This window comes from Myotis myotis, unplaced genomic scaffold (assembly GCF_014108235.1).
Source record: "Myotis myotis isolate mMyoMyo1 unplaced genomic scaffold, mMyoMyo1.p scaffold_m19_p_3, whole genome shotgun sequence".
Lineage (NCBI taxonomy): Eukaryota > Metazoa > Chordata > Mammalia > Chiroptera > Vespertilionidae > Myotis > Myotis myotis.
Genome location: NW_023416335.1, coordinates 1,515,708 through 1,535,591, shown reverse-complemented (window position 1 = coordinate 1,535,591; position 19,884 = coordinate 1,515,708). Strand labels below are relative to the sequence as shown.

At 45.4% G+C, this 19,884-nt stretch overlaps 1 protein-coding gene across 3 annotated transcripts in view; it reads right to left on the bottom strand.

Moving 5' to 3' along the window:
- Positions 1-387: 387 nt before the first annotated feature.
- Positions 388-19,884, bottom strand: part of NEIL3 (nei like DNA glycosylase 3) — a 34,514-nt gene continuing 15,017 nt past the window's right edge. For 2 of the 3 annotated variants that reach the window (XM_036301608.1, XM_036301609.1), the window contains exons 2-9: positions 18,525-18,659; positions 17,805-18,018; positions 14,249-14,323; positions 11,607-11,773; positions 9,935-10,101; positions 7,950-8,361; positions 3,047-3,221; positions 392-762 (exon numbers count right to left, since the gene is read on the bottom strand). In XM_036301608.1, coding sequence (XP_036157501.1) covers positions 601-762; positions 3,047-3,221; positions 7,950-8,361; positions 9,935-10,101; positions 11,607-11,773; positions 14,249-14,323; positions 17,805-18,018; positions 18,525-18,646 — 1,494 coding nt within the window. In that variant the 5' untranslated portion in view covers positions 18,647-18,659 and the 3' untranslated portion in view covers positions 392-600. Of the gene's footprint in view, positions 763-3,046; positions 3,222-7,949; positions 8,362-9,934; positions 10,102-11,606; positions 11,774-14,248; positions 14,324-17,804; positions 18,019-18,524; positions 18,660-19,884 lie in introns of all 3 variants that reach the window. The other variant, XM_036301610.1, reaches the window with a different exon arrangement.

Here is a 19,884-nt window from a genome sequence, read left to right as displayed (position 1 = left end):
TCCATGAAAATGCATTTGAAGTTAGGCAAATGTTTGGTATATCTCTAGCATCTAATAGGAACTTGTTTGTTGAATAAAATACAAAGTAAAAAAGAAAATATTATTTTCCATAAAGATCTCATTTCTTAAATGTTATTTAGAAAAACAAAAAGTACCTTTAATCACATGAGTAGTGGTGACACCTGAGAAAATTATTCATTTCAGACAGAAGAGCTTAGTATTTTATTGTGCTGCCTAATCTCCTAAAAGAAATAATTTCTTCCCCAAAGAAGTTACAAGAGCCCAATAGCATGCTAAAAATACTTTATTGTCATTAATAAACACATTAAATATACATAGTAAGCGTAATACACTGTGCATCTGATGGAACTCAAATAGCACTCATCAAGGTTAAAAAAAAAAAATACAGCCATAGAATGGAAAGGTGAAACACACACAGAAAACGAACAGTTTTCAAATGTCGCATGGCTCTGCCATGCTCCATAGGCAGTCTACAACCTTTCTGATAAACTCCAGGGGAGGGGCTGCCAGGCGTGGTTTGGAGAGACGAGCTGCCAGATGTTCTGCAGAAGGAGAAATGCTAGCTCCCCGGAGTGGTGTTCACTCCCGGCCTGGTGCTGCCCACTGGAAGAAACTGCACTGTGTTTCTTTACCAAGAGGACACACGAAAAACTTCTTCCCGTTGTTAGGACCCATCTTCAACACTGTTCTCAGGATGGAGCGTTTGCCGTGGTTGCAGAACGGGAAGGAGAGGTCTGCCCACTACCGGGACAAACAGAGAGATAGAAGAGCGTGGAGGGAAGTGAGAAGTACCCAGGGGTTCGACCTGGGTGCCTTCGGTTAGTGCCATATTGCCTTCATTGCTGTGACTATCAATTTGATGTCGTAAAACTGACAGAAGTCATTCATTGTTACCATTGAAAAAGCCTATCTATATATATAAAAGCCGAATATGCTAAGTGTCCTCTTGCGAGTTCCACTGACTGGGAGTTCTATTGCTCACTATGACATGCGCTGACCACCAGGGGGCGGCAAGGAATGAAGGGAGGCCTCAGCCAGCAACCAGCAGTTGGCAGCTTCTAGGAACCCTACCTGTGCATGAATTTCATGCACTGGGCCTCTAGTCTCCTATAAGAAGCACCTCTTACAATTTTGCTTGGATCACACAGAAAATTGCCATAATTCAGAACTTTTATTTGTCTTGCTGTAAAGCAAACACCAATGTTCCTGCAGATCTATTTTAGTTACTGGTAAAACTATTAAGATCATCTGGTCAGTGTGGGTCAGTGGTTGAGCATTTACCTATGAACCAGGATGTCACGGTTTTGATTCTGTCAGGGCATATGCATGATTATTGGGCTTGATCCACAGTAAGGGGCATGCAGGAGGCAGCCGATTGATGATTCTCATCATTGATGTTTCTATCTCTCTTTCCCTCTCCCTTCCTCTCTGAAATCTATAAAAATGTATTTAAAAACAAACAAACACTATTAAGATCAGAGAATGTTCATGACTCTAATACTAGACTTCCTTCATCTCCTAAGCAAAGAATGAATCCAATACAGAATTACTCGAACTAATTTAGGCAGTTCCACTGTGCTACTCTTGTTCTTATTAAGTTTGGCCTCAAGATGGGTATCAAGCAGGCTGTGATATGATTAATATTGCTAATATTTCTCCATTACATCTATAAAAGCTTCCCAAGGAGCCACTTTGTGTGGTAGGAGGGAGTCAGTCTTGTGCTGGGGTTAAGATCTGAAATCATGATCAGATTTTCCCCGGGAACTTCCTCAGGAAGATCCTGCATGAAGACAGATACTTTCCCTCTCAATAAGGACAACCTGAACACTGTGCCCAGATCAGGAACAGGTCCATTTTTCTCTTCTCTGTTATGCACTAGATCAGTGATGGCGTTCCTATGACATGCGTGTCAGAGGTGACACGCGAACTCATTTTTTTGGTTGATTTTTCTTTGTTAAATGGCGTTTAAATATATAAAATAAATATCAAAAATATAAGTCTTTGTTTTACTATGGTTGCAAATATCAAAAAATTTCTATATGTGACATGGAACCAGAGTTAAGTTAGGGTTTTTCAAAATGCTGACACGCCGAGCTCAAAAGGTTCGCCATCACTGCACCAGATGAAGCAGTTGAAAAGCATGTATCGTCAAACATGAGAGTGACACTCAGCACAGTGGGATGCTCACACTCTGAGGAATGCAGAGTGAGAATGACCAGCAGGACCTGATTGTTGTTGTTGTTGTTGTTGTTAATCCTCACCCGAAGATATTTTTTCCATTGATTTTCAGAGAGGGTGGAAGGGGAAGAGAGAGAAATGTGGGAGAAACACATTGACTGGTTGCCTCCTGAAAGCACCCCAACGGGACCAGGGATTGACCTGCAACCCAGGTAAGTGCCCTTGATCAGGAATTGAACCTGAGACTCTTCAGTGGTGCATGGGCTGGCACTCTAACCACTGAACCATACTGGCCAGGCCCAGAAGGACCCAATTCTTGTCTCCCATCTCCCATTTATTTTCAGGGGCACATGCACAGATCAACGAGGTGTGAGGAATCGCCGACATCCTCACGGTTACTGTGCCATCACGACTGTTGGATCAAGCGCGAGCAGTAGGAGTCGCTAAGTTCACTGTGAACCCAAGGCATGGTAATGGTTTTCCTATGTACCTCTATGCAGGGCACCTGGAGGTTTTGACAACAGCACCAAGATGAAGAAGAGCACATCTGTACCTTGAATTATTTAGCCACCTGGGAAAATTACTCAATGCCTTTCTATTTTTATAAACCAAGGGCAACACTTCTACTCGGTGGTTACAAACAGGAGACACTCTACTAATACAAGAGCTATTATTTGATTAAATTTTTTGATGAACCTCCTTGAATTTTAATTCAGGCTTCAGATTGAATGTCAACATGGCTATTTAAAATTTAAAGCTAAGACCGGAAAAGGATGGCTACGTGCTACATTTCAATGGCCGCAGTATTCAACTACACCAGAGCAAGACTGATAAATCTCATACTTACTTTGAAAAACCCGCACTGCGCTTCCCTGGGAAGGGGACACGTGTAGAAGGGCCTGCCCTTGTTCTCGCCGCCCTTGCTCACGAACCGGAGGACACAGGGGCGGTGGTGCTGACTGCAGCGAGGGACGGGAGCCAGGGGCGCACAAGCACCATCCGTCGTGTCCATCTGAGGTTCCCTGTAACGACAGGTGACAAAACAACTCCAGCACATGGTGCGAAGGGGATCACTCACAGCTCCTCACCCCATAGAATACAAAGTAATTGTATCAAAAAATGGACCCTGGTCAAGTCCAGGTAATCACACAACTGCTAAGGCTAATTCTTGGTTTTCCCAGGTAAGTCTAACTTCCTTCCTAGGCCATCTGTGTGCCCACAGCAGGTCGTTTAAATATGTACGTAACAGCGCAGCTGCACGGCGATGCAATGCAGCCAGCTTCGCTAGTCTGCATCTGTGATGGTCGGTTCTCCTCGTACCCCACGTTAGTGAGGCCCCTTTTATTTCCTCTAAAATACCCTCAGGCCCAGCTGCCCCCCCACCAGGTGAAGTGATGAGACACAGTCTCCTCTCATTGCTTTCTCACCACAGGCCAATGCTCAGCAGTGGCCCTGCCTTGTCAGGGAGTCGCTCCTTCCACTGTCCACTTACAGACGGCTTCCTCGCTTCCCTGGGTCAAGGCCGCTGTAGTAGCCGCAGCCGCAGCTCAGCGAGGAGCAGGCAGCGGCCGGAGCGGAAACGTGCCCAATTGAAGCGGGCCGGGATCCTGGTGCTGACCATGAGACTTACATAAAGTCCATTAAAGGACAGCACTTTATTGTAGACTGAGAGAACAGACCCGGTGGCTCAGTGGTTGAGCGTTGACCTATGAACCAGGGGGGTCATGGTTTGAATCCTGGTCAGGGCACATGCCCGGGTTTTGGGTACAGGAGGTAGCAGGTCAATGATTCTCTCTCATCATTGATGTTTCTGTCTCTCTCTTCCTCTCCCTTCCTTTTTGAAATCAATAAAAATCCTATATAATAAAAGGGTAAAATGCAAATTGACCCTAATAGCAGAACGACTGGTCGCTATATGTGCACTGACCACCAGAGGGCAGACGCTCAATGCAGGAGTTGCCCCCTGGTGATCAGTGCGCTCCCACAGGGGGAGCTCTGCTCAGCCACAAGCCGGGCTGAAGGCTGCAAGCGCAGCAGTGGTGGCAGGGGCCTTTCCTGTCTCCTAGTCAGTGCTAAGAATGTCCAACTGACAGCTTGGGGAGCGGGCCTAAGCCATCAGTCGGACATGACCCGAGGGCTCCTGGGCTTCCAGAGGGACGTCTGACTGCCCGCTTAAGCTGGCAGGTGGACATCCCTGAGGGGTCCCGGACTGCGAGAGGGCACAGGCCAGGCTGAGGGAACCCCCCTGGTGCACAAATTTTCATGCACCGGGCCTCTAGTATATATATGAATTTTAAAAAACTGTATCTAGCAGTTATTCTTTTTTTTTTTTAATATATTTTATTGATTTTTTTACAGAGAGGAAGGGAGAGAGACAGAGAGTCAGAAACATCGATGAGAGAGAAACATTGATCAGCCGCCTCCTGCACATCCCCCACTGGGGATGTGCCCGCAACCCAGGCACATGCCCTTGACCAGAATCGAACCTGGGACCTTTCAGTCCACAGGCCGACGCTCTATCCACTGAGACAAACCGGTTTCAGCTCTAGCAGTTATTCTTAATGGCTAAAACATTGGTTCCACTGTCTAATTTATAACCCAGGAGCTGGATAAAATTCAAGTGTATCTACGGACCGTTCTGAAAACAGGCCTCATCCACGTGTTGATGAGATCAGTAACTGAGAGATCAAAAGGCGGATTAGTTATCACACAATTACTAAAGAAAAGCGGAGCTGGCTGCCAGGGCTCCGAGGGGACCCCTGCAGGTACCATGGGGGGGGGGGGGGCTCCTGCTCGGCGTCCTGTCCGCAGACGAACACTGCAGCTGCCAGACAAGCGGGAAAATGAACTAAGTGGCAGCAATTTGCGATTTATTCCTGGGGAAGTGGCTGGGTGCGGGAGGGCTGCTGGGTAAATGCATCCCATCCCTTGGCGCTTATTTTGCTGGCAGATCTGGATTGGTTTAGAGGCTCAGGCCTGGGGTTCTTTTTTCCACACGTGCCCACGCTGCACCATCTCCAAGCGAGGCCGTGAGCTGTGATTAATCACACCACCCGCCTGCTAATGGCTGAGGAAGAAATCACTGAAATTTAAGGTTCCATTAATGTTTTTTTAAGTCCCTAATTCGTTAGTGAAATTGTCTGAGATTTCCCCACAAAGCACCAAGGAAATAAAAATATGCCAGGATATTTCATCTCGGTACAGCAAATGCCACGATACTTTAAAATGATCACATCTGCTGCTTTTATGCTCAAAAAGGCTCCTTGAAAACGATTTTCCTACAGGACTGCTCCCAACTCAGACCCCGTCACCGGCTCCTTCGTGAACTTTCCATCATGAGCCATGAACTAGGGTTAGGAAGAGAAGGTGGGGTGCTGATTGAGTTCAAGCCTGGCCCTCACACTCTAGTTCAAGCGTCTATCATTTGAGAGAGTGATGGACTAAACGTAAGGCAGTCATTATACATGATTATAAACAAAACATTTTTAAAAGTCAGTCAGGGATGAATCATCGGGATTCACTGATGGTAAATTTAGAGTTGGGATGGGAAACTTGAGACAGAAGCATCTATGGACCAAAACGGTCTCAGAAATCGGTTAGGCTTTAAGGATTCTCAGAGGTTGGTCTAGGACAGTGATGGCGAACCTATGACACGCGTGTCAGAGGTGACACGCGAACTCATTTTTTTGGTTGATTTTTCTTTGTTAAATGGCATTTAAATATATAAAATAAATATCAAAAATATAAGTCTTTTTTTACTATGGTTGCAAATATAAAAAAATGTCTATATGTGACAAGGCACCAGAGTTAAGTTAGGGTTTTTCAAAGTGCTGACACGCCGAGCTCAGAAGGTTCGCCATCACTGGTCTAGGAGCATATGCCACGTGGTCCCTCATCTCGCTGCCCACAGGAATAATCGGTGCATCAGCCTAGAGCTCACCAGACACCTAGCAGCTCACCAGACACCCAGCAGCTCACCAGACACCTAGCAGCTCACCAGGCACCCAGCAGCTCACCAGCCACCCAGCAGCTCACCAGGCACCCAGCAGCTCACCAGGCACCCAGCAGCTCACCAGACACCCAGCAGCTCACCAGACACCCAGCAGCTCACCAGACACCCAGCAGCTCACCAGACACCCAGCAGCCAGACCCCTCTGAGGTCACCTGAGACCCCGCCCATGCTGACTCTCTCTGCTCCGCCCCCATTGGCGAGATGGGATGCATGGGAAGAGGACTCTTTGCTGTCACTGCATTTGAAATCTAATGAACAAAATAAACTGAAACACAAAATATGACCAGAGGTGCGGATACATGGAGCAGACTGACAGATCTCAGAGGGGAGGGGTGGAGGGGACTGGAAGAGATTAACCAAAGATCATACATGCATATATGCGCAGCCCACGGACACAGACAATAGTGGAGGGAAGGCCTAGGGTGGGGTGAGAGCTAGGTGGAGGGAAGCAAAATGGGGGGAAATGTAATACTGTCAATAATTTTTAAAATGCTGCATATAGAGCATTTCTTTCTGAAGGAAAACCTCCCCGACCAACAGCTTGGGGAAGAAAATTGTGGCGCTGTCCCTCTGAAGGAGGCTGACGTCAGGTTGGGCCAGCTGGGAAGCCCGGATGAAGGACTAAACACGGAGGGAAGGTGTGGACAGACAGCGCCAGCAGCTGCCATAATCACCAAAGAGCAAGAGGTGATGCTGTCGTTAAACTTCCGTATCTCAGCGATATCCACGGGGCCTTCTCCCGGGGACATTGGCGGTCCATAGCACACCTGCTGGGCAGTATTTACCAGCTGGACATGCAGCTCTCTCACTGCAGACACACGTGCTCTTTGGGCCTTCGTGGTGGAAACAAAAACCACCACCCCACAGGGTTGTCTGAGGCGCAGCCACTGTCTCCAGCAGAAACGTCACTAAAAAATCTCAGATGTCTCTCTTTGGAATAGAAGACACCCACTAACCTGCTGCAAATGGTAGCCTCCCTTTTAGAAAGGCTTTCTTTCGTTGGAAGGAAATAAAATAAAAATGCTAACAGTGGTGACTGATAGCAGGTAAGATCATGGGTGTTTTAAATATCTTTCTTTATGTCCTTTCCAAAGGTTCTGTATTGAGCACATCCTGGTGACAGGCAGAAAAGAGTAACTTGTTACTGATGTGGGGGATTCTGTTTTTCATTCCCTTCCCTCCCCTACATTATAAACGGGAGAAGGAAGAAGCACGTGACTGCCTCGTCTCCCAGGTGTGACTTACAGGACCACGGACCTCTCAGCGTCCTTCGTGTAGATGACTTTGACGACATTGATATAAAAATGAGAAGCAAAAAGTTGTAATTATGTAGAAAGAAAGAAAGAAAGAAAGAAAGAAAGAAAGAAAGGAAGGAAGGAAGGAAGGAAGGAAGGAAGGAAGGAAGGAAGGAAGGAAGGAAGGAAGGAAGGAAGGAACAGATTTTTCCAGAAGATGAACCTGACAAAACTGCTTTCTACAGTGGCCAATTAGACCCTTGATTCTTAAAATGTGAACATTTTATGTATAAAATGCAATTCAAGTGACTTTATCTACATCGATAGCAACAGCAAATTCAGCCCTAAGTCAAAACCCACCCCAGGGACTCAGTTTGGAAAATTGCTATTAAACCGGTGCTTGTGATCACTTAAAAAAAAAACAAAACAAAAAGCACACATACATACAAAAATAAAAAAAACTTAACACAAATGCCTTCGAGATCAAGGTGGAAGCACCCTACCTGTTAGAAAGCCCAGGGCTGGGACTTCCGGGGCCTGGCGATGAGCAGCGGGCCGTTTTCAGTCTCTTGCGGGCGGGACTCCGTAATCTGGACACGGTGGGGGACTGGCTTGTTGTGTTGGGTGGTTGAGCTGCACTGCTGGCTCTCTCCTCAGAGGGGCGAGGCGTGTCACTGAGACAAACGTTAGTGGGAAGAGGGCTTCGAAATTCCCCATCTAGAATCCCGTGTGGGCCTTTCTTTCTTCCCGGTGGCCTGGATTTATTGCTGAAATCGGTCAAGACCAGGGTTGTCGTTCCAAAGGCAGTTTTCCTGTTGATCTTCACTTCTGAGCTTGGCTTCCCAAAGCCGTTGCAGGGGTACTTCACCACGTCGCCCAAGGCGGCGGAGTTTTCCTCGTTCTCGAGCCTGGAATCTGGAAGGAGGGAAGAAATTCTGGAGTGTGCCTGTCGATGTAATATTGAGTATTGGAAACATGCTTTTATTTGATGAAAACATTTAGTTCACGTATCACGGTGAACTAATATGTAGAACTAATAACACGAAGTGAGCTTGGGCAATGCATAATCAATCTCCTGCTAGGAAAGGGAGCATAACATGCAACAACGCTTTAACAACCGAGGGACCCGGACCTGGGTTTCACAAAGACTTTCCCCTGCTTCCTATGGCGTTGAGGCAGCTACACTGGGGGCGGGGAACCTTTTTCCTGCCAAGGGCCGTGTGGATATTTATAACATCATTTGCAGGCCACACAAAATTATCCACTTAAAAATCAGCCTGCTCTATTTGGCCAAACATTGAATGAACTCACCCCCAATACGGTGGCAGGGCCAGACCAACTGATTTCCCCACCCCTGCTCTGAAGGTTCTTCAGCTCTCACTTTGGTTACCATCAGGCAGGGGTAAAGCAGGGGTAACTGAGAGGTGGTATGACTAAGAGCTTCAGAACCAGCAGCTAGAGGCTGCGTCCAGGGGGTCAGGAATGTCTCGGGGAATGACAAGACAAAGTGGAAGGCTCATTAAAAATAAGACGAATTACAGAGATTTAACATTTATCCCAAATGTTTCAACCCAGCATCCTCAGATTGTGGAACCTGTACTGTAAGACATTCTCGAATGCAGTTAAGATGGATGTCTGTCATACTCAGAAAACAAACAAACAAACAGGAAAACAGCCGGACGCGTCAAGGCAGTAAAGGTGGAAACCTAAGGCTGGCTTTCTGAGGGCTCCCAGCTGAGGGACGCGGGAAGGACAGGCAGACACAGGAGCGATGCGGTCCCTTTGTCCCTTCTGCTCTGTGCAAGGGGCACCGTGGCCCTTCCTTCCGCCCAGAGAACAAACCGCCATCCGACAGCTAACACAATGCGGGGTCTCCAAGTCAAGAACGAACTTTCTCATCTCTAATTGAAGAAGGAAAGAACACTCTGAGAATACAATAGAGGCCAGAGGCCGCATCCATGTAAGGTTCTTAATCACCGGTTTCCTTGAGGTTCCGTATTCTCCAAATTGTGAACCACAAAGCGTTATTCTGTGGGATTTCAATGGAATCAGCACAATTGTCTGGGTAAGGACTTTAATAACAAGGGGCGGGCAGCCGAAAGAAGAGAGGAAAAATGCGGCTCTTTTCTATTCCACCTGCAAAGATGTTCTTACAGGGACCCTCCCTCCCCATTGACGAAACCTTGGGACTGATTGACAGACTGCGGAGTTGCTGAAATCTGCATAAAACAGAGCTTTCCTGAATAATTCATCAGGACCCCAGAGCGCAGATGCGAGCCTGTCAGTTCCTGAGACACACAGGCACACACTTTTTTAGCACAAGAGTTTTGTGTTTTCCCTCCCGCCCCCCAGAACGTCAGCGTGGGGTACATGCAACGGAGTGTCACCCTGGTTAAGAGACATCGAGCTAGAACGAGGTACGCCCCTGACCTGGTGTAATGAAAGGTCTGTGAGAAGGAACGCATTCCAAGTCCACGTTCATGCTTACCTGCAGGCCTGGGCGCCAGGCAAGCGTCGCAGGCCTGGGCAGAAGGCATGTTTATCAGGGTGCAGACCCCACACGCCCAGGCCTCTTCCCACTTCCTGGCCACGTGGTCCCCAAGGTGGTCCCGATGGGGCATCGGGCAGACAGCAGTGTTTCTCGTGGGCGGCCTGCTGCGGAGAATTTTTACAGCTGACCATGAACCCTGCCATTACTGCCTTGTTCTTATACATTCCGGGTGTTTGGGGATCTATGAATATACCCAAATGCCACAGGTTTACTATTGCAAACTATCTCAAGAAAATGTCTTCACTTGGGCCCTGTGACTGCTGTTCAAGACAGAAATACCACATAAAAGATTTTATTCAGGATCAAGGAGTCATGGTTTTGTTACTGTGTTTTTATACCAACTAAAAATATTTGATATACTCCCAGGAAGCATTTCTCAAATAATGTTTTAACTAAGAGGTTCTCTTCCCAAAGCAAAACTAAAATATCTTTTTTCAGACAAATCAGGGAAGAGGAAGAGTCACATGGACATTAGGATATTGGAAGTGAAATAGAGTTTGGCTCAGTGGATAGAGCGTCGGCCTGCGAATTGAAGGGTTTCGGGTTCGATTCCAGTCAAGAGCACATGCCTGGGTTGTGGGCTCGATCCCCCGTGAGGGGCATGTAGGATGCAGCCTGTCGGTGATTCTCTCTCATCATTGATGTTTCTCTCTCTCTCCCTCTCCCTTTCTCTCTGAAATCAATGAAAATATATTTTTAAAAAAATGTGAAATAAAGTTTTACATTTTCTTCAGGGGCTTCTGGAATTCTCCACAGAAGCTACTAAGGCCTGTGCCAATGGGCTGGTCTGTAATGATGACAAGAATCTCCAGCCTCCTGTTATTTCACTGTGGTCCACCAGTCAGGGGAGAGGCTATGGAGGTCAGGTGACCGATGGCGTTTTAGTTCCAGGTCATCCGCAGTGGGCTCCTGGGCCCCATCTGTGGTTACTTCCCCTGTTCCCGAAAGCATCACTGCAACAGACAGACTCAGCTACCGGCAAAATCACCAGTCCGCTGTTTCACCAATAAGACAGACATTTTGTAAAGAGAGCTCGTTCATGTTTTATGTCATTTCTAAATAAAACGAGACGTTTGAAGATCGTCTTTCCAGTTACTGACATATCTACACCTCCTTCTATTCACGTTGCAAACAAGATTGCAGCCAAAGGCTGGATAGGAACATCTGAGCTGGGGACTTGCCACTGAATCAGAAGTGGTCCCAAAGTCCCCTGTGGCTCCTTCTGGTTCTTCATGATGTTATTTACTATTTCCTTTTTAATTTTTAAATATATTTTTATTGATTTCAGAGAGGAAGGCGAGGGAGAGACAGAAATATCAATGATGTGAGAGAATCATGGATCAGCTGCCTCCTGCACGCTCCCCCACTGGAGATCGAACCCACAACCTGGGCCTGTGCCCTGACCGGGAATTAAGCCTTGACCTCCTGGTTCATAGGTTGACGCTCAACCACTGAGCCATGCTGGCCGGGCCCTATTTCCTTCCAAGCTTCCAATACTTCTGAGTCAGGCCTTCTTATTAACAGCCTGATAGCTATTCCGTGGTGGTTCCCTTATGAATGGCCTTTTATGAAAATGGGGCCACTGCTACCCCCTGACCAGGCATCTCACCCTCTGTCGGCACGGCGAGCATCTTCGCTCTGGCAGCAAGGACAGAAGTATGTCATTCTGCTGTTCTCTCCCAAGCGACACACCGTTATTCTGCTGCGGCACCGACCGCAGTGAGGGCGCCCGTAAACCTTATAGTGTTTGGAGACAGCAAGTCCTGCTTTATGGCACTACAACCAAACAAAGGAACAACATTATAACGTTATCCACAAAACAGTGTTGCTAAGGAGCCAAAGACAAGTTCTTGAAAGCCATTTCTGAAAATAATTTTTTAAAAAATGTACGTTTGTATATACTAGTATGTCTGGATAATCTTTTCTTTCATCTGAGAAAAAGATACTGGCAAGATTCAGCAATATTTGTTAAATAAGATTTCCTGTGACATAATTAAGTAATTACTTTATTACTTATTAGTATTCAAAATTGTTCTTTGAATAGCTTTACCCTCTTATCTAAATGGGATATAAGAGTTCCATAATTCAAAATGTCTTTCATGCTGTTAAGGTTTTAAAAAATTAAACGTAATTATGTAGTTAAAAGAAAAAGAGTAGATTAGCGTTAAATCCGATTATTTTGGGAACACAGAAGCTGTCCACTTTGTTTCAACTGCCAACAGAGAATTTAACAAGACCATCTTCTTGGTTGATCTGACAAAGGAGAGTTTTCAGTTTTTAATCCTCGATTCACTTAAAAAAGAAAATAAAAATTCAAATGCCATCCTAGCAGAGAACAGGTTCCATTTTGGTATAAATTCTATTTCAAAAGACATTTGAGATTCTCTGTCACAGTTTTATTCTGCTCACGTACGTTTAAGGCTCCCACAGAAAGAGTATTTTGGGTTTACATCAGCAGTGTGAAATTTCAAAAGCCCAGAAATATGGCTCACCATATATAAGCTGAAAATTACACACACATTACATTAATTTAAGCAAAGTACTGAAATACCCAACTTAATCTGGGTAGAAAATGGGTAGCTGTCTATAATTATACTAAAGGCCTGGTGCACGAATTCATGCATGGATGGGGTCCCTAGGGGTGGCCTACAGAGATCAGACCCCAGACTGTGCCCCCAGCCTCACAGCCCCAGCTCCAGCCTCCAGCCTCTCAGGCCCGCAGCCCCACTTTGGCCTGGCCCTGCCCCCTCACCTGCTCCAACATCCTGCCTGTGGGGCGATCGATCAGTGCCGGGCACCCCACCCGGCTCCCTCAGGGCCTTGGAGCTGGGCAGCAGCCCCAACCCCAACCGCCGCCACTGGTCGCAGTCTGCGGGGCGATCGGATCCCCACTTGCACCCACCTTGGCCTGGCACCGCCCACTCACCTGCTCCACCATCCCACCACAGTCCCCCTGTAGTTGGGGCCCCTTGGGGCCGGCAGCACCTCCACTGCCACCTGCTGCCAACACTGTGCTGCCAACGCCCACCATGTTTCGTGCCGCCCCCTGGTGGTCAGTGCATGTCATAGTGAGTGGTTGAACTCCGGGTCTCCCAGTTGAACTCCTGGTTGAATGACCGCCCGAGGAGATAATTTGCATATCAGGCTTTTATTATATAGGATTACCTTGGAAGAATAAGTGAGAATATATAATACTAGAGGCCCGGTGCACAAAATCCATGCACGGGTGGGGTCTCTAGGCCTGGCTGGCAATCAGGGCCCATTGGGGCTGTCTGGCCCAGTCCCGATCAGGGTCAGGCTGGCCAGGGCCTGCTGGCTGTCGGAAAGGGCTGAAGGGACAGGGGGAAGGACAGGGGGAGGGAACCACAGGAGGCTGGCTGGCCATGGAAGGTTGGCTGTGGGAGTGCACTGACTACCAGGGGGCAGCTCCTGCATTGAGCGTCTGCCTCCTGGTGGTCAGCGTGCATCATAGTGACTGGTGGACTGGTCGTTCCGGTTGTTCGGTCGTAGCTGTCACTTAGGCTTTTATATATATATTTATAGATTAAAACAACCATAGATACTCAAGGCAGTATGTAAAGCAAGAGGTTCATTAATATGTTAGGCCAATTAATGAAGAATTCCATAACACCAGCCTTTCTGAACATAGTAAAAGTAGAAATTTGGAATACAGAAAACGGACTGTGGAGAAAAAGTATCTGTGATGCTTTGTTAAAAAGATAAAATGTGTTTATTGAACTCTCTCTATATGTATATATGTATATATGCATAACTGTAGCTCACAAAATTTATAGTTTAGCAGGTATTTATTTCATTCTCAAAACAGTCTTTGTGGTAGATTCTGATGGTCCCATTTTACAAATATAAAGCTAACCTTAAAGTCATATAAATAATCTCAACCACACAGGCAGTAGTGGCAAAACCTGACTGAACTGAGGGCTATTTAAAGAAATTAAGTCTCTCCAGGCTTCCTATGTTTTACTCTATATGCCCACAATAGAACAGGAGTTCACGTCAAATGCTAACATAGTTGTTCCCCAACATAGTATAAAGATACTTTAATTATAGTTGGATAAGTTTGGACTGACCTGTGACCTAAAATTTTAAGATGTTAATTAGGCCCCTAACAGGACACTCGCCGCTACTTCCATACTCTGACCACTAGGTGGCTATATACTGCCTTAACATTCCCGGTAGAACTGAAAGGGAAAACATTGACATTTTCCATAATTGAAAAAACCTTGGTCTTACCCTGTAGAAAAGAAGGCTGAAGTCACGTGTCATTTTCACTAGGTGTTGGATCTGTTCCTCTGTTAACTGACAAACCTGAAAATAGAAAAACGACTGAGGATAGTTTCATAATTTGCTCACGATAGAAAAACGATATGACTCACCAGTTCTAGATAACCGTAGACTTAAAATACATCCCCACATTCTAGAACTCTGTCTCATATATTTTTATTGATTTCAGAGAGGAAGGGAGAGGGAGAGAGAGATAGAAACATCGATGAGAGAGAATCACTGATTGGCTGCCTCCTGCACACCCCAACACTAGGATCGAGCCCTCAACCTGGGCATGTGCCCTGACCAGGAATAGAACAGTGACCTCCTGGTTCAAAGGTCGATGCTCAACCACTGAGCCACGCCAGCCGGGCAATAGTAGTTTTATTTGTAATGCTAGTAACTACAAATTTTAAAAATTCCTATTTAAGTTCTAATTTGAGTTCTAATTCAAGTGTTTATTGAATCCATCTTCTGTATAAGATGTCGTCAAAGTCCCAGCACGGACTGTCAGCCCCCTTAAAAAGTCTTGCTGGGTTTGCAAAAAGAGAGAGAAAAAGAAAAGAAGGAAAAAAAAGGGACACAGAAGTAGGTGACCATCAAGGTCACTACCAAGCTTTAAGAAGGTATGAATTTATATACATGCATTAATATCAAAGGACTTGTTAGCACATGGAAGAACTCAGGCACAGACCGCCCTGCAGAATTCCTCTGTGACATGGCCTGGCATAAACCTGTGTCACCCTCACAGGAGTAACCATCACGTGGCACATGTGGTTTCCATGGTAATTTCAGAAGAAAAACTGTCTGATGACTTACCCTGTGGCACATGTATGAATGTATCCATGTCTATAAACAATAGAAACTAATTTATCAATGACTGTAAAATCTAAAGCCCTCTAATCGACAAAATCATTCTAAAAAAGCATCATATACATTTCAATTATTTACTTAAAGTTTAGAATGTAGGCACTTCCAAAGTTCATCTTTTTCTGACTATATCTCATGTACTATATTCGGTTACACCTTGAAATGTTAAACTGCTTTTTCAATAATTATGCATGTGCTTTTATAGGGCTAATAGCTAAGCTTCAGAAATGCCATTAATTTTTAAGCCCTCAGACATCATGGGCCAGTGATCTTTTACCAGATGAATGGCTGGTTTGGATGTACAGATAAAAAAGTAAATACTTAATTTATCATCGATGATAAGGATAGTCAAAGTAGCGATATTCTGGGTTTGGTCTTGTTTTTCAGAGACATTTCCATAGAGGTGTAGGTGACTGTAAAAAGCCTGTTGTTGAATTGTGTCATTATTCCCAATGAAAATGTCCTTGTGTGTGGATTAAAAAAAAAAAAAAAAAAAAAAAAAGCAAGCAGAACCTAGCCTAGAACTATTAACTGGTTTCTTTTAAAATTTATTTCCTACTGATTTGGATTTCATGAAGACTGTCCAGGAAATAATTACACAAAATAAAACAGTATCTTTGGAGTCATGTGAAAAAAAAAAGAAGAAAAAGACTTAGTAATAGGGACTACTTGGGTCTGGCTAAAAGTCCTACTGAGTTCTTTTTTGGAAACTAAAATATATGTATCCCTCCACCCGGCTTAAGTTCTAACCTCTCCAACCTTCTCACAACTTTGTCCTGCTAATCACCCTTCTCTTTTCTACAATTTTAATGTCTCCTACTCAACCAGTATTTTTCTCTCAACATAAAAATAAGTTCATGTCTCTCCAGGTGAAGAACAAGAAAACAATAAAACCCAGTGCCTGTCCTGACATCTTCCTCAGGAAGTCCAGCATGTTCCCTTTATTCAGCTATTTTAACAAGTACTCCACATTATGGTCTGTCTTTCCCTAGTCCCTCACTCTTTAGTCTCTGCTACTTGACTTCCATTCTTATCATTCCATTAACACCGCCTGTTCTAATGTATGGGAAACATGAGCCTGGCTGGTGTGGTTCAGTGGTTGAGTGTCAACAATGAACCAGGAGGTCACAGTTTGATTCACAATCAGGGCACATGCCCGGGTTGCAGGCTTGATCCCCAGTGTGGGGCATGCAGGAGGCAGCTGATCAATGATTCTCATCATTGATGTTTCTATCTCTCTCTCCCTCTCTTTGAAATCAGTAAATATATATATATATATATATGTGTGTATTTTTTTTTAAATGGAAACATGAGTGTGTGTTGAGTGTGAATTTAATATTCCAGATACAAAAAGAAAGTTGTGAGCTGAGTTCACTCATACAGTTGACAAATCTTTCTTTAATGCCAACAGTGTACCAGACGGTGTATTCTACATGCTTGGGTACACCTTGAACAGAGACACACCTTCCACCTAAGAGACTGCATTCTAGCAGAGAGAGATTTTAAACAGTAAAAATAACAAGTAAAGATCAGATGATGTTTGAACATGATTAAAATGGTATGAAGAAAATAAAAAGCAAAGCAAGTTAGGGAAGTCTGGGAGTATGAATTGGGAGAAGGGGATGCAACAGTGATTTTATTTTATTTTTTTCATATAACTAGAGGCCCGGAGCACAAAATTCATGAACTGTCTCCAATCCCAGACCCATTGGGGGATGTCCGACTGCCGATTTAGGCCCGATTGCCTGGTTGCCCCTAACTGCCCCCACCCCTGCTGGCCTGATCACCCCTCACTGGCTCTGCATGCCGGCCTGATTGCCCCTAACTGCCTCCCCCCCCCCGCCAGCCAGGTCACCCCCAACTGCCCCCTCCCTGCTGAACTGGTCGCTCTTAACCCCCCCCCCCCAGCCTGGTCACCCCTTACTGCCCCCCCGCTGGCCTGGTCGCCCCTAACTTCCCTCCCCTGCCAGCCTGGTCACCCCCAATTGCACCCTGCCACTGGCCTGGTCGCCCCTAACTACCCCCTCCACCGGCCTGGTCGCCTCTTTCTGGCGCAACTGCCGCCCCTGCTGGCCTGGTTGCCCCCAACTGCCCCCCCTCCTGCTGGCCTGGTCACCCCACACAGCCTGCTGTTCAGTCGTTTGGTCGTCCCTCCCTAACCCCCCTGCCAGCCTGGTCGCCCCACACAGCCTGCTATTCAGTCATTTGGTCGTCCCTCCCTAACCCCCTTGCCGGCCTGGTCATAGGCAGCCATCTTTGTGAGGGTGTGAGGGTTAATTTGCATATTACCTCTGTATTATATAGGATTTTTTTTTTTAAATCCTCATCTGAGGATATTTTTCCATTGATTTTTAGAGAGAGTAGAAGGGAGAGGGAACAACAGAAAGAAACATCGATTGGTTGCCTCCGCAGTACATGCCCTTGACCAGAATCAAACCCGGGACCCTTAGGTCCACAGGCAGACACTCTGTCCACTGAGCAACACCAGCTGGGCACAACAGCAATTCTAAATGGTGTGGTCAGGGTTGGTCTCATTGAGAGGTTGACATGAGATCTGTTTGGGGAAAATGTTACCACACTACACATGGAAGTGTTCCATGCTGGTCTTTTAAGTGTTTAAACACACAGACAGCATTTTAAAATCCCCGTAACCTACTCTAACCGCTGGGTGGAGGCCACTGTCAAAGAGAGCTTCGTTTTTGATGATGTTGCCGACCCCAGGCAGCACTCGCTGATCCATTAACACGTCACAGAGCATCCGTCCCTGCTGCTTGCGCACTTCCCTTTCGGCTCGTGAGAAATTAAATTTAGGTGAACACACATCCAATTCTTCCATCATTCTTATCCTCTGTTGGCTTTCCGTTGAGTCTCTGTAGGAAGGAATGAAAGACACATTCACCGTAAGTCTGGTTACAACTTCACAGTCTCATTTAAAATGAGCTTGGATAGAAATAACACTTCGTGTTAATTGCGATATAAGTTATATAGCCAAGCAATGAAGAACCTAACAAACTATAATATTAGAAGGCTCTTTTAATATGAGGTATTGTCTAGCTGGTGTGGCTCAGTGGTTGAGCGCCAAACTATGAACCAGGAGGTCACGGTTCGATTCCGGGTCAGGGCACATGCTCGGGCTGTGGGCTCCATCCCCAGGAGGGGGCATGTAGGAGACAGCCGATCAATGATTCTCTCCCATCATTAACGTTCCTACCTCTTGCTACCTCTCCATTCCTCTCTGAAATCAACAAAAATATGTAAAAATAAAATAAAAATGAGGTTTTATCAATTACAAAACATTTTTTAAAAATTCATTCTACCAACTGTAGACCCAACCTTTAGAGTTTCTTAGCTGGAGGACTTTTATTTTATTCTTCACCTGAGTTCTACCGATGAGTCAAAGAAACAAATCAAATCCTTGCTGAGTTGTACTTCCAACACAGGAGAAATTCCATTTTTATTTTTATACTCAAGTGGATTAATCCTGACGTAGCCTTTCATTCCAAAATGGATCCTGAAACAAAATCAAACCCATTTGTGAGCGGCAGGAAGTATATCATCTGTCCAATGTGTGTTCCTTCTCTTCACTTTCTGGATTACAAGCAAACAAATGTTAGTCAGGACGGTACCCTGAATGGGCCAACGGCGGTAGCTGACATTTTCCGTTACGGCTTTGTACCTTCATAAAAACTACAAGATGTGACAATCCGGTTTTCCACCCACAAATCAAATACATTCTTAGAGAAAGAATAAGGCCCCGAAAATAAGCCCAAGAAAACCTAGCCGGTTCTACTTCTTGTGAGATGAAACGTTTTTTTATTCACGGAAGAGTCTAGCATCTCTCAGCGTTTGCTCAGATTCAACGGCTGGGGACGAGATGAGGCTACATTTAAATTGCCTCCAGTTTGTGTTTTTATAAATTCTACAAAACCACTAACATTCAAAGTCCTTATTTCTAGCCACAGCGGCTTGCAAATGTCTACCCACTCCAAAAAGATATCTACAGTTTGAGACACGTTTTTTTGCTCCCCCCGCCCCTTTTTGGGATACACAATGAAAAGATGTTCTGCAAAATCTTAAGCATTAACAAAAAAAAGACAGGTCAAAACGATACTGTCGTCAATTCTCCTACCTTTACACGTATTGGGAAGGGGGGATTTATAAATATTTACGGTTAACTTGAAAGCCACAATGTGGTGATAAAAAATTCATAACCTTTCAGTTTTTATAGGATTGATTAGCATGTCCCGTAAAAAAAAGAAAAGAAAAAAAAAAGGCAAGTGGCTTTGTGAGGCCTCTGCTGATGAAGATCAAAAACCATTCTCAAGATGAAATACGGTGTTCTGCCTTTCACATCCTTCTCCTTATAGCTCCGCTGAGTTAATAAATATAGCTCTTTTGGCAGCAAATGTTACCGCTCTGTGCTTCTAATTCCAAAGCTCTGTGCTATAGTCTGGTCCAAGGTTAACCAGGCTAACTTTAAGAATGCGGGCTTTAAACTCTGTGTGCCCTACGATCAATCATAAGTGCCTTTTACATGCCCGTAGCTCCTGACAGGAAAAATGGGTGCTGTAAGTACTCCATGATTTAGTTTATGGAGGCTCGACCCGGCGGAAGGTGTGCACTGCCGTGCCCAAGAGCCGTCGCGCCTGAAGTCTGCTCAGCGGCATGGCTCGTAAAGTGGATTCTAAATCACTTTCTATAATGAAGCTGCAGCCACATAAAAAAATCTGAAGGGT